The sequence below is a fragment of the Microcebus murinus genome, chromosome 18 (assembly GCF_040939455.1).
Source record: "Microcebus murinus isolate Inina chromosome 18, M.murinus_Inina_mat1.0, whole genome shotgun sequence".
In the NCBI taxonomy this organism is placed as follows: domain Eukaryota; kingdom Metazoa; phylum Chordata; class Mammalia; order Primates; family Cheirogaleidae; genus Microcebus; species Microcebus murinus.
In genome coordinates this window covers 12,388,900-12,403,360 of record NC_134121.1, presented here as the reverse complement: position 1 = coordinate 12,403,360, position 14,461 = coordinate 12,388,900, and the positions used below count along the sequence as shown (strand labels likewise).

The window sequence follows — 14,461 nt, the reverse complement described above, 5'->3', positions numbered from 1 at the left end:
TACTTAATGTCTTAAGTCTGTTTGTGCTGCTATAATAAAATACCTGAGACTGAGTAATTTATAAACAATAGAGATTTACTTCTGTCAATTCTGAAGGCTGGGAATGCAGAGATCAAGGTACTGGCAGGTTCGGTGTCTGGTGAGGGCCTGGTTTCCACCTCCAAGATGGTGCCCTGTTTTTGGGTCCTCACATAGCATAGCTGGGAGGGTGAAGGCGGAGGAACGCTGGTTGTGTCCTCACATGGTAGAACAGTGGAAGAGAAAAAGTCTCTCTGAAGCCTTTTTTATAAGGGCCTCAATTCATTCACGAGGGCAGAACCCTCCTGATCTAATCACTTCTCAAAAGGTCCTACATTTTAATACCACCACAATGGGGATTAAGTTTCAACATACATTTTGCAGGGGACACACATTCAAACCATGGCACCTGGGACACATCCAGTGATCCAGCAATTCTACTTCCAGGATATATCCAAGAGAAACTCACGCATGTGTGCACCATTGGACAGGTACAGGAATTTTCATGGTGACACCATAATAAATAAATATCCACTGATAGCATGGATAAAGTATATGTAATTTTTTAAAAAATAGAGTCCAGATCTTGCTCTGTTGCTAGAGTACAGTGGTGTCGTCATAGCTCACTGCAACCTCCAACTCCTGGGCTCAAGTGATCCTCCTGCCTCAGCCTCTTGAGTAGTTGGTACTACAGATAGGCACCACCACGCCTAGCTAATTTTTAAAAAGTCTTTTGTAGAGATGGAGTCTTGCTATGTTGCTCAGGCTAGTCTTGAAATCCTGGCCTCAAGCCACACTCCCACCTTGGCCTCCCAAAGTTCTGGATTACAAGTGTGAGCCACAGCGCCAGGCCTATTTTTTTATTTTTCTAGATACAGGGTCTCACTCTGTAACCCAGGCTGGAGTGCTGTGGTGCAATCATAGCTCACTGTAACCTCAAACTCCTGAGCCCAGGCAATCCTTTTGCCTCAGCCTCCAGAGTAGCCGGGACTACAGGTGTGCATCACACTTGACTAATTTTTTAAAAAAATTTTGGTAGAAATAGCGTCTTGCTATGTTACCCAGGCTGATCTCCAACTCTTGGCCTCAAGCGAGCCTCCCAGCTCAATGTCCCCAAGTGCCAGGATTAAAAATCACTGTACCTGGCCTAAATGGTTTTTTTAACAGTATAACATCACCAACTGATCAATAGTTTTCATGTTTTTCACATTAAAGGGACCTTTTGGAATATTTCTTGTGGAAGAATCACTATGATATTCTGTAAATTCAAGTTTCCCTTCACACTTTTCTTAATTACTGAATGTATTAAACAGCATATAAAAAATCCCATTCTTATTGCACTCCAACTTAAGTGACATACTTTATCTCTTGCCAGGCGGTGTGGCTCATGCCTGTAATCCTAGCACTCTGGGAGGCCAAGGTGGGCGGATTGCTTGAGGTCAGGAGTTTGAAACCAGCCTTAGCAAGAGTAAGACCCCGTCTCTACTATAAATAGAAAAATTCATTGGCCAACTTATATAGAAAAAATTAGCCAGGCATGGTGGCGCATGCCTGTAGTCCCAGCTACTCGGGAGGCTGAGGCAGTAGGACTGCTTGGGCCCAGGAGATTGAGGTTGCTGTGAGCTAGGCTAACGCCATGACACTCACTGTAGCCTGGGCAACAAAGTGAGACTCTGTCTCCAAAAAAAAAAAAAAAGTATGTAGGGAAAAATACCAAAAGAAAGTATGCCTCCTAGTGGTGGGATGAAGGGTGATCGTTTTTCTGGTTTTCCATTACACCTTTCCATACTTTTCCAAATATCTACGATAACCAGGAAAATGGGTTAGAGAACTGTTATGTTCAATATTGCCTTAATGGAGGGCAGGGGCTGTATCTGTTTTGCTCACTGCAAATCCAGTAGAGAGCAACACCTGGCACACAGTGGGGACTCAGTATTTGCTCAATGAACAACTATGTCTGTTCCCACTTTCCTGCCCCCCGACCCCCAGCAGAGATCAACTACAACACCCTAAATGGCCAACAGCAGCCTGGGATGGGGAGGAGCCTGGGTGTTCTTGCCTCCCCTGAATCCCTCTCAAGCAAATGATGCACACACTTTTGGTCAAAATTAGTAAACTTTATTTAAACTTCAGAAAAATAAAATAACAGACAGAAGGCAGCTTTAGCTTTGTTCTTCCGGAGGATCAGATGCTCTCAGACCCAGAGCAGGAACTACCCCTAAAAAGTTAAAACACCCTTTCCCCCCAGTCAAGCCACAGGCCAGGAAGGATCTCCAATCGGGGGACAGGCACGGGGTAGGTGGGGTAGGGAGAACACCACGAGACTGGCGGGTTCTGAGACAGCACAAGTGGAGAACAAGACAAGAAGTCCCATCGCAAATGGGATCCAGAATTTCAACAGGAAACTTTGTCACAAGGAGTTATATACAAGGAGGCTGGGCCGGGCTGCACCCCACGAGGGAGGCGAGAGGACCTCAGAGCACACTTGAGCTGTCCTGGGCCCTAGCCCGCTGCTGCTGCTGCACCAGGCTCACCCTCAGTTCTCCTCATCGCTGTCGTCCGGGCTGATGGCCGGACTTGTGAGGCTGTAGGTGGGGCTGGTGGGGGAGTAGCCAGGGGAAGTGGGGGAGTAGGTAGAGCCTTTGGGGGAGGTGGGTGAATAAGTGGGGCTGGTGGGCGAGTACTTGGGGGAAGTGGGCGAGTAAGTGGGGCTAGTAGGCGAATACTTGGGGGAGGTTGGGGTGTAGACGGGAGAGGTTGGGGAGTAAGTAGGGGACGTCGGGGAGTATTTGGGGGTGGTAGGTGAATAGGTGGGGCTGGTAGGAGAGTACTTGGGAGAGGTGGGTGAATATTTGGGGCTGGTAGGCGAGTACTTGGGAGAGGTGGGGGTGTACTCTGGTGAGCTGGGACTGTAGGAAGGACTGGTTGGGGTGTACTTGGGCGATGTAGGGCTGTAGCTGGGAGAGCTGGGGCTGTAGCTGGGAGAGCTTGGGGTGTAGGTCGGAGACTGTGGTGTATACCGTGGACTGGAAGGGGAATAGCTTGGTGAGGTTGGGGAGTAGCTGGGTGATGTTGGGGAGTAGCTTGGAGAGGTTGGGCTGTAGTTAGGGCTGGTTGGTGTGTAGTTGGGACTAGTAGGCGAGTAGCTAGGTGATGTCGGGCTATAGCTGGGTGATGTCGGGGTGTAATTAGGACTGGTTGGAGAATAGTTAGGGCTAGTGGGTGAGTAACTTGGGGAAGTGGGTGAGTAGCTGGGAGATGTGGGTGAATAGCTTGGAGAGGTGGGTGAGTAGCTGGGGGATGTGGGGGAATAGCTGGGTGAAGTTGGCGAGTAACTGGGAGATGTTGGGGAGTAGCTGGGAGAGGTGGGCGAGTAGCTGGGAGAAGTGGGCGAGTAGCTTGGGGAAGTGGGCGAGTAGCTGGGAGAGGTTGGGGAGTAGCTGGGGGAAGTCGGGGAGTAGCTGGGCGAGGTCGGGGAGTAGCTAGGGGAGGTCGGCGAGTAGCTGGGAGATGTGGGTGAGTAGCTGGGAGACGTGGGGCTATAGTTGGGACTGGTTGGGGAGTAGGATGGAGAGGTAGGGGAGTAGGAGGGTGAAGTGGGAGAGTAAGAGGGACTCTGGGGGGTGTAGCCCCCTGGGGAGCGGGGCTCGTAGGCAGGTGACGTTGGTGAATAGCTGGGAGACATGGCACCACCTGTGGGAAAGAAGCCAACAAAGGGGATAAGCAATGGGAAAACTCGCCCAGAAGGACGGACCAAGAATGAAATGAACTTGGTCTGCCAGACAGCAACGACTCACCTGGTGAGGGGATGTATGGGCTTGAGGGGCCTGGGGAGCCCGGGGAGCCCGGTGTGGGGGACCAGGCAGGGGAGTAACCTGGGCTGAAGCCACTGGCATCTGAAGCAGCACTGGGAGAGAAGCCGGCTGCTCCTGGGGTCATTCCACTCCCTGCAGAGTTAGAGAAACAGGTTAAACCCAGAGCTGCAGCCCCGCCCCCCCATAGCTTCTCCCAGCCCTCGGTGGCCTCTGGAGTTCCAACAATGGGTAGCATTCATGGTCCTAGCCCACCCACCTCCGAACCACCAAGAGGGCCCTCTTCCTGGGCCAGGTTACTCACCAACACTGGGGGACCAGGCACCATAGGCTGGGGTTGCACCCTGGTTCCAGGGTGTCATGGCAGGAGAGATTCCTCCCATGGGACTGGGCGCTGAGCCAAAGAACATGCCAGTGGCTGCAAAGAGGCACACAGAGACGAATGAAGACAGGAACAGCACCCAGGGATTGGCGACACCCTCCCACCCATGGCCTGCCCCACCCTTAGACCCAGCCAGGTGCTGTGCGGCCGGGGCCCTCATACTCACGTCCAGCAGCGCCCAGGCCAGGGATGTTGGTGGGGATCTCCATGCCGTACTTGCACTTCTCTGCATCAAGCAGGAGGTCAAAACAGCCAGTGCCGGCTGGAGCGAGCTGGCCCAGCATGATGTTCTCAGAGACCCCCTTCATGGGGTCGCTCTCGCCGTGTGCGGCTGCTTCCATAAGCACATCCACCTGAGCAACCAGAGAGCACAGGCCACATCAGACCCCTCCACACACGGCGATCAGGTGCTGCGCCATCGTCGCAGCCCAACCACCCAATGCCCGTCCTCCCACAGCTCTCCCTCCTTCCGCCCTGCTCAGAAGTTCTGCCATTACCGTTTCCTCAAAGGAACATTTCATGAGAGGGCCCGTGTCCTGGCGGTTGACTCCATGTCGGGTGATGGCCATCAAGTGGCCGCGACAAGTCATGGTATCACACAAGAGAGCCAAGTGCCGGTAATTGACATAGGAGCCATCGAAGGAGATGACATGGTAGAGCTCCCGCTCCAGGGCCTTCCGCACAGCCTCGATGCCCAGCACCTGGCCCGGGGAGAGGGGAGGGTCAGGACTGAGCAACTCTGCTCTCTCCTCTCTGCTCCTGCCGCCACCCGGACGCAGAGTGGTCAGAAGCAAGTGCATCTCACACTCAGAAACGGGACTCAGACAGCACCAATCAGAGCCTGAGGCAATCCTGTGAGTGGACAGCATGGCGTGAGGGGCCTGAGAACGAGCCAGAGATCCAGGAAAGGCCCTGGGCAGGGTGCCGGGGGCTCACCGTGAAGATCTCCACGATGTCGTTGGACGTGGTGCGCACAGGGTCCACGTCCTTCTCACTCAGCACCCGCATCAAGCTCACGCCGTCCGTCTCCAGGATCCACTCCTGCAGGGCCTTGAACTCCCCGTCCTCTGTGATGATGATCTTCTTCTTGTTGTCCGTCTGCGGCAAGTGCATGTACACCTGGAGGGGGACAGAGCGTGTTTAGGTTGGGCAGGGCGGCTTGGAGGGGGAGGCGGGTGGGGAGGGCTGTGGGGAGGGAAGGGCCGACCTTGCTGATCTGCTCGATGCCCTGCAGGGTCATATCCGTCAGCATGTTCGACTCGATGCAGCGCAGGAAGACGTCATCGTCCATCTTGTCCACCACCTCTTCCTCCTACAATGAGCAAGGTTGGCACTCTGAGAATCCACTGGTCCCTTCCCTGGCTCTCACCCAAACCGTAGCCTCCTCCAAGACCTGCAAGTCGGCCACCACACTTTGCCCCTCGGTTCCAGTGAGACTACTTCTTATCATGGTTTTACAATATTAAAAGAAACCCAAGAAAAGGCACCCACCCACACCCCACCACCCTAACACAACTTCCACTTTCGTTTCATCCTGTCTAGCGTGAGTGCCCAAAGGCGGCACCCAGGCGCACAGCACTCCCTGCTCTGCTGTCTCGGCTGCCATCTCTTCCAATGTGGGTACACCGTGTCCATCAAGATGCATCACAATTTCCTTCACTGTTCTCTGACAGTGCAATAGTTAATGAGTCCTTGAGTTTTTATTATTAGTACCAGGCACCCACACGTGCTGAACAATTTCTTAGGAGCCACACCCAGGCGTGAAGTCACTGGGCAAGCACTTTAATGCGTCTTACTATACCTGCTGTCACACGACTTTCCCCAGGACACAGCAATTCCTACTGCCCAATCTGCCCCTAACTCTGGCCCCTGGCCTCATAGCAGAGGTTTGTATTGCCCTAGGCAAACAAGCTGCAGGAGCCTTGAGGAGAAGAGTGCCAAGTGACATGGCCCTGAAGACTGTCACTTGTGTTAGGGTGGTGGGATGTGGGTGCCTTTTCTTGTTTAATATTATAAAATCACGATAAAAAGCATTCTTTTTCTTGAGACAGAGTCTCGCTTTGTTGCCCAGGCTAGAGTGAGTGCCATGGCATCAGCGTAGCTCACAGCAGCCTCAAACTCCTGGGCTCAAGCAATCCTGCTGCCTCAGCCTCCCGAGTAGCTGGGACTACAGGCATGCGCCACCATGCCCGGCTAATTTTTTCTGTATGTATTAGTTGGCCAATTAATTTATTTCTATTTATAGTAGAGATGGGGTCTTGCTTTTGCTCAGGCTGGTTTTGAACTCCTGACCTCAAGCAATCCGTCTGCCTCGGCCTCCCAGAGTGTTAGGATTACAGGCGTGAGCCACCGCGCCCAGCGGATGATAAAAAGTATTCTGACTCCCATTTCAATGCATTTATTTTATCTACTTGCTGCTGCTTCAGATTTCAAAGATTTTTGCTGTTAAAAGTTTTAAAAATTACTGGTAACCACCATTCCCTGTTCCTTAATTAGTGGGTGTGACCAGCCTGCAGTGCTGCCTGCAGCTCAATCTCTCCAGCCACTAATGCAATTTAACGATTTTCTGTGTCTGATTTTCTGTATCAGCTTCCTTTACCTCCTGCATCTTGTTTTCATCACTGTTCATGATGCGAATACGGAGCACCAGCTTCTCTGCATTATCATCGTTAAAGATGCAATTCAAGTCATCGCCAAAACCTAGTGAGGGCAGGAACGAGTGTGAGAAGGGCTGCATTTACAGGACTTGCTTCCTGGTCACTGTCCACTTGCAGCTCTCCCCCAGCAGGGCTCTCTTCTGGCTCTCCCTCCTGACAGACCCCCCTTAGAAAGAAGGAAGGGGAACACCAGGAAGAGAAAGGGAGTACAGGAGGGACGTGGAGAGTCTGAGGACCAGGGAACAGTGACCCTGGAGAAGAGATGCCTTAGAGGCACAGAACTGGCACGTGGGTGGTGGTGAGGATGGGGGGCTCTTTCAGATCCAAGTGCAGTGAACACAAAAGAGGTGGGAGCCCAGGTAGCGCTCCTGAGCCAGGCAGGCCCTCCTAGCCTCACCTGCATTGATCTTTTCAGCAATCTGCTCCATGGTCAGCTTCCGGTCAGTCATGTGCTTCCGGTCCAGCTCCACCCGCAACAGCCAGGGGGAGATTCGGGCCACATCAAAGTCAGGCATCTCGTAGTAGACGTTCACCCACTCCTGATCCTCTGCCACCACCGTGCTCTGGGGGTTGGGGTCATAGTAGATAGCTGTGTTGGCAGTCACCTTCCTCAATGTTGTATGCTCCAGGCGGCACAGAATGTCCTGAGAAGAGACAGGGATTAATGACCCAGGCATCTGGGTAGCTCCAAGTCCTCTTCAAACCCTCCTATTGAGGGAATCCCCAAACTCTATTCAAGGGAAAGCGTTCACTTCCTTTTCTCCCTGCCAAGAAGCCCATCGCTCCAGACCCCTACCTTGGCTCTCTCAGCATCTCGCGCAGATTGGCCCAACAGGAAGACGGTAAGTGAGGGGGTCTTTGGCTTCTTGGAAATGTTGATGAGTTCCTTAAGTCTGGGCACACCCAGCGTCACATTCTTGGCAGACACACCAGCGTAGTGAAAGGTGTTCAAGGTCATCTGGGTGGCAGGTTCTCCAAGGGACTGTGCAGCCAGAGCTCCCACCATTTCCCCAGGATGGGCCTATGGAAAAGCTAGCATCAGACAAAGCCATCCCCTGTCTTCTGGTGAATGAGTGGGATGGGGTCAGAGCCAGGACTATAATCTAATCTTAAGGGACATGGGGCAGATGAGCTGGAAAAAGGCAGAGAGACTTAACTAGTAAGTCTTATTTGATCGTCTTCTTCCTCAGACAGAGCCCACTTACACCATTTGGCACCTGATGTGCTACGCATCCAGAAAAGGCTGCTATACCAGCTACAATCCGAATTTCTAAACATATTAAAGTTATAGGGGAAAAATTCATTTTTTAATACTCATCTAAACAGGAAGCTGCCCATATGCATTATTTTAATTGATATATAAACACATACCATAGAATTTAACCTTTTAAATTGGAATCTTACAATACGTAGCCTTTTCAGACTAGTTTCTTCCATTAACCACTTCAGTACGGCGCTCACCAGCTGCGAAACCTTGCCCACAGCCGGCACTCATAGTCCGCACAATAGTTTGTGCTGTGCATTGACGACAAATCCGTTTTGCTTTTGTGTGATGAGGAAAGCTTTAAAGCACTGAAAGCTTGTTTTACTTTACAGGCAGCTTAATGTAAATCAGAATAGGTAACATATACATATATGTTTTTATTATGTTATTTTTAAATGTTCACAATTTTATTTTGATAAATGAAAAATTAGAAAAGTCATATCACGGCTGTCAGCTAAAGTCGACGCTGGGCTGTGCGCGTTCATCTGTGGCTAGCGACTATAGTGACGCTCGTACCGGAGTGGTTAATATGCATTTAAGGCTTATCACTATCTCTTGTGGCTTGATAGCTTATTTTTTATAGCTGAATGATATTCCCTTATATAGACAGATCGTTTTGTTATCTGTTCATCAGTGGACATTTAGGTTGTTTTCACTGCTTGGCTATCATAACAGTGCTATGAACACTTGTGTATAGGTGTTTGTGTGGACATGTTCTCAATTCTCTCAGGTCTATACCTTGGAAGGAAAATGCTGGACCATAGGGTAACTCTTTCATTTAACCTTTTGAGGAGCTGCCAGACTATTTCCTAAAGCCACTGCACCTTTCCTGCCAGTACGTAATGTATGAGGGTTCCAATTTTTCCATATCCTCTACTTTTCTTTTTTTTATGAGACTGAGTCTTGCTCTGCTGCCCCAGGTAGAGTGCAGTGGTGTCATCATAGCTCACTGCATCCTCCAACTCCTGGGCTCAAGTGATCCTCCTGCCTCAGCCTTCCAAGTAGCTGGGACTATACGTGTACACTATAATGCCTGGCTAATTTTTCTATTTTTAGTACAGACAGGGTCTTGCTCTTGCTCAGGCTGGTCTCAAACTCCTGAACTCAAGTGATCCTCTCACCTTGGCTTCCCAGGGTGCTAAGATTACAGGCGTGAGCCACCACGCCTGGCCTAAGTTTTAAATTTTGGTGAAGTCCAATTTATCTATTTTTTCTCTTGGCTGCTTATGCTTTTAGTGTTATACCTAAGAATTAATTCATTGCCTAATTCATGGTTATGAAAATTTATCTTTATGTTTTCTAAAAGGTTTATAGCTAGCTCCTAAACTGAGGCATGTGATGCATTTTGAGAGCTTTATATATGGCGGGCAGCAGGAACACAACTTCAGTCTGTTGCATGTGGATATCCAATTGTCCTAGCACCACTTGCTGAAAAGACTACTCTTTGCCCATTTAATTGCCTTGGTACTCTTGTCAAAAATCAAATGACCATAAATGTGAGGGTTTATTTCTAGACACTCAATTCTATTCTATTGATCTATAAATGTATCCTTATGACAGTAGCACACTGTCTTGATTACTGTAGCTCTGTAATAAGTTTTGAAATCAGGAAATGTGAGCTCTTCAACTTTTTTCTTTTTAAGATTGTTTTGGGAATTCTGGGCTCTTTGAATTTCCATATGAATTTTAGCATCAGCTTGCAAATTTCTCCCAAAAAGGCAGCTGGAATTTTGACAGCAACTGTATTGAATCTGTACATGACTTTGGGGAGTAATGCCATTTAGCAATGTTAAGTCTTCCAATCCATGAACACGAGATGCTTTTTAATTTATTTAAGCCTTAAAATCTTTCAATGGTGTTCTGTAGTATTCTCTAATGTATTTTTATAATTACTTAATTGTAAAACTGAATTTACAGTAAATAGATTTCAGAGGCACACCTATAATTATAATGCTTTCCTCTTCTTCTATTATGCTGTAAAATCCTTAAACACAGTAAAAGCATGTTCCAATTATCTATGAATCTTTTCTACTTACTCCTTCCAATTCCCCACCTCTAAATTAGAATGCTTCACACAACAGCCATTTTAGGAAAATAAAAACAATACTAGGCTGGGCACAGTGGCTCACACCTGTAATCCTAGCACTCTGGGAGGCTGAGGCGGGCAGATTACTCAAGGTCAGGAGTTCGAACCAGCCTGAGTAAGAGCGAGACCCAGTCTCTACTAAAAATAGAAATTAATTGGCCAGCTAAAAATACATGCATATATATATAAAAAAAATTAGCCGGGCATGGTGGCTCATCCCTGTGGTTCCAGCTACTCAGGAGGCTGAGGCAGTAGGCTCGCCTGAGCCCAGGAGTTTGAGGTTGCTATGAGCTAGGCTGACGCCACGGCACTCTAGCCCGGGCACCAGAGTGAGACTCTGACTGAATAAAAAAGAAAGAAAAACAATATTATTTCACATCCCAGTCATGTCACTTGTTTCTTGTATGACATCACTCTCTCCAATGAAGCTGTGTCTGCAACCTGGAACTAACAATCCCTCCCCTGCTACAGTCATTTTAGGGTTGCTGTGGTATAAAGACACAGCATGCCAAACACAGGACTAGGCACACAGCAGTCTCACAGTGAATGAGAGCTATTATTAGGTGATTGTGGACAGAAGTGGGCTGTTTTTGGAAACCAGAGAAGTCAATAGGTAAAAAGAAGAAAAGGCTGAGGTGAGAAGTACAACACTCACAATGGCTTGGTTGAACTTTGACTCTATCTCCCCAAGCAGCCAGTCGAAAGCCTCTCCACTGAGCCGAAACTCCTCAGCCATGCGGCGGGAGCACAGCGTGGATCGCAGGTGGATGTTGAAGAGCAGTGTGGCATTCTCCTGGGCCTGCCGGCTTAGGGGGTCATCCCCATTCACAATCACCAGCTTCTTGCTCAATTCCTTGACTCCTGGGGGCCAAATGGGGGTGAAGAGATCATCAGACCAGGGCCCAGCAGACCCCTACCCCTCAGCCTTGCCCAGAGCAAGTACTTACCCTCCACTACTTTGATGGGGTGCAGGTCGGATGGAAGGCGAGGGTTGATGTGGAAGATTTTCTGAGCATTCCAGATCATGCGCAGCAGGTTACAGGGGAGGACAACCTGAGGCAGGAAGGGAGGGAGGGATGACTGTGAGTCAGGCGCCAACCATCCAAGGCAGCCCTTCTCCAGCATAGCACTTCCCACCCACACGCACCTTGCTGTCGCCAGTTGGGAAAATGACCCTGAGCACCTCCCGATCCTCACGCATCTGTTCAAATTCCCGCTCCAGCTCGTTCTGTATGTGTGCATTGCTCAGCACATCCTTCACCAGATCCTCCTGCAGAGTCCGCCGCAGAGCCCTCTCATTGGTATAATCAAAGCGGAATCTGCAAGTGGCAAGCGGTGGAGTCAGGGAGCAGGTGGGCTCTGGGGCAGGATCCCCATAAGTAGCACAATGAGGCTGCTCTAGATAGACGACCCACCAGGTACAGGGCTTTAGGGGCCAAGAATCCTGGACTGAGAAATATAAGATCCAGGCCCAAGGACTGCCAGTGAGTGGGACCTTCATATGTGCCTGCACATCTGTGTTTGAACTGTGCCATCACCAGGGACAAAAAGGGAGGACCAATGTCAAATCTGCCTCTATTCACCGCCTCCTGCATAACACAACAGCTGTTTCAGCAGGGTACGGAAAGGGCACTAAAAGGTAAGATTCCCCGAAAGACATATTCTAGGCCATCTCTCTGGGGTGGGGATAGGAATCCTATAGCTCAGGTGAGAGCCCCCCGCCTGCCCGCCTCCTCACTTCTTCTCAAAAGCCTTGTTGGAAGGCTTCAGCGTGGCCAGGTTTTGGAACTCGACGCTCTCGCCCGCCAGGCCGTCCTCGCCGTAGCGCAACTGCACCACCTGGTTGATAGAGTTCCGCACGGTCGCGTCGTACTTCACCATCACGGACTCCATGGACTTGATCAGCCGCCGCTGGATGTATCCTGTGGGGAGGCAGTCAATTGTAGGACCCACAGCAAGAAGAGGATGACAAAGCACAAAGATCCAGTCTGGGCCCCAACCTTCCTGATTCCCAGAAGAGCCAGCCCCCCATCCCTGAGGTCTTTTAATGAAAACCATGTCCACGGCCAGATGAACGGAGGGCCTAGCAGAGTCCCATAGAAACTACCCCAAATGACAGGCCAGAAGCAAAGGCCCCGAGGCTCTATCCCTCCATCATGGGATGCGGTAAAACAATCATGACAAGGGCATTTGCTTAACTTGAGTCTCTATTCATTCCTCGCAGGCCAAAATCACACCTCTGGGAACAGAGGCCTTTAGCCTGAGAAGTCCTACTGTCCACCCATCAGGGGTTTCTCAGCCTGTGGCATTCCCTGGTACCAGCCCAGGGAAGAACCCCGAATGGCCAGGCACAGTGGCTCACACCTGTAATCCTAGCACTCTGGGAGGCTGAGGCGGGCAGATCGCTCAAGGTCAGGAGTTCGAGACCAGCCTGAGCAAGAGCGAGACCCCATCTCTACTATAAATAGAAAGAAATTAGGCCGGGCGCTGTGGCTCACGCCTGTAATCCTAGCTCTTGGGAGGCCGAGGCGGGCGGATTGTTCAAGGTCAGGAGTTCAAAACCAGCCTGAGCAAGAGCGAGACCCCGTCTCTACTATAAATAGAAAGAAATTAATTGGCCAACTGATATATATATAAAAAATTAGCCGGGCATGGTGGCGCATGCCTGTAGTCCCAGCTACCCGGGAGGCTAAGGCAGAAGGATCACTCGAGCCCAGGAGTTTGAGGTTGCTGTGAGCTAGGCTGACGCCACGGCACTCACTCTAGCCTGGGCAACAAGCGAGACTCTGTCTCAAAAAAAAAAAAAAAAAAAAAAAAGAAATTAATACTAAAATATATCAAAAAAATTAGCAGGGCATGGTAGCGCATGGCTGTAGTCCCAGCTACTCGGGAGGCTGAGGCAGGAAGATCGCTTGAGCCCAGGAGTTTGAGGTTGCTATGAGCTAGGCTGATGCCATGGCACTCTAGCCCGGGCAACAGAGACTCTGTCTCAAAACAAAAAACAAAAAAAACTTGAAGAAGGCCTCACCCGTCTCAGCTGTCTTGACAGCTGTGTCAATGAGCCCCTCACGCCCACCCATGGCATGGAAGAAGAACTCAGTGGGCGTGAGGCCAGCCAGGTAGGAGTTCTCCACAAAGCCACGGCTCTCGGGCCCATAATCATCCTTAATGAAGTGAGGCAGAGTCCGGTGCTTGAATCCAAATGGAATCCGCTTGCCCTCCACGTTCTGCTGCCCGACCACAGCAATGACCTAGGAAACAAACAAGGCAGGTGCATCTAACTCTCTTTGTCTTAAGAATAAGAGCTTCCAAGATTTTCCCTCAACTTCTCCTCACTCCAACATACACACACACACAGCTGTCTTCCTCCCCCAAACCACCTGTGGCTCTATATTTGGAGAGACAAGGCTCCTCACCTGGGAGATGTTGATCTTGGAACCTTTAGCTCCAGACACAACCATAGACTTAAAGTTGTTGTACTCAGACAGGGATTTCTGGGCAGAGGAGCCAGTCTTGTCTCTGGCATCATTGAGAATGCGATTCACCTGATTCTCAAATGTCTGTCGCAAAGTGTTCCCTGGGGTGGGCTCTAGCTCATTATTATGAGCCTTTTCGATAACCTGGAAGCACAGTTCTCAATGAGAATCAATCGCTTTCCCTTAACCCTTACACCCCCCTTCACTCTTGCTGACGTTAAGTTCAACGTCCCCCAAAAGTCCTTTATTCAGTTTCTGCCAGTCTTCCCTCGCACCTCGATTACATCCTGTTTGGCCTTCTTAATAGTGTTCTGAATGTCCTGGTAAGTCTTTGAGTCAGCAATGGAGTCCCCGATGCCAATGGTATGACCTGGAGATGAGGAGAAGCATCAGCAACACCCTTTGCATGGATGGAATTGTAGCCAAGAGACACCAAATCCAAGGAGGAAAGAGAAAGCGATGGGAGAACAGTAAGGGGTGGGAGAAGATGCACATAGAGCCCCTAAACTTACCCTCGATGAGGAGCCAGTTGTTAATGACAGTCTGAATGTTGGAGTAGAAGAGGCGAGTGATGTCATGGCCCATCTCTAGGTAGGAGATGTGGACCAGGGAGCCAGCTGATGTGCCCAGAGACTTCTTGCACAGGATGCCCATTATCAGCTCCCCATTCTCCACCACCACCTGTGGGCAAAAAGCACCTACTCAGGGCCCCTGTTCTGATCCTGGCTCCCATGTCCAAATTCCGTCCCCACATACCCAGAAGCCA

General features: G+C 50.1%; 1 protein-coding gene across 1 annotated transcript in view; it reads right to left on the bottom strand.

Moving 5' to 3' along the window:
• Positions 1–2,114: 2,114 nt before the first annotated feature.
• The window catches only part of POLR2A (RNA polymerase II subunit A), a 32,612-nt gene continuing 20,265 nt past the window's right edge, over positions 2,115–14,461 (bottom strand). The window contains exons 12-29 of the mRNA XM_012776317.2: positions 14,208–14,376; positions 13,971–14,065; positions 13,636–13,839; positions 13,248–13,470; positions 11,958–12,141; positions 11,367–11,538; positions 11,167–11,272; positions 10,875–11,080; positions 7,666–7,890; positions 7,267–7,513; positions 6,812–6,912; positions 5,420–5,524; positions 5,149–5,331; positions 4,710–4,913; positions 4,379–4,565; positions 4,135–4,248; positions 3,816–3,965; positions 2,115–3,711 (exon numbers count right to left, since the gene is read on the bottom strand). Coding sequence (XP_012631771.1) covers positions 2,555–3,711; positions 3,816–3,965; positions 4,135–4,248; positions 4,379–4,565; positions 4,710–4,913; positions 5,149–5,331; positions 5,420–5,524; positions 6,812–6,912; positions 7,267–7,513; positions 7,666–7,890; positions 10,875–11,080; positions 11,167–11,272; positions 11,367–11,538; positions 11,958–12,141; positions 13,248–13,470; positions 13,636–13,839; positions 13,971–14,065; positions 14,208–14,376 — 4,032 coding nt within the window. The 3' untranslated portion in view covers positions 2,115–2,554. The remainder of the gene's footprint in view (positions 3,712–3,815; positions 3,966–4,134; positions 4,249–4,378; positions 4,566–4,709; positions 4,914–5,148; positions 5,332–5,419; positions 5,525–6,811; positions 6,913–7,266; positions 7,514–7,665; positions 7,891–10,874; positions 11,081–11,166; positions 11,273–11,366; positions 11,539–11,957; positions 12,142–13,247; positions 13,471–13,635; positions 13,840–13,970; positions 14,066–14,207; positions 14,377–14,461) is intronic.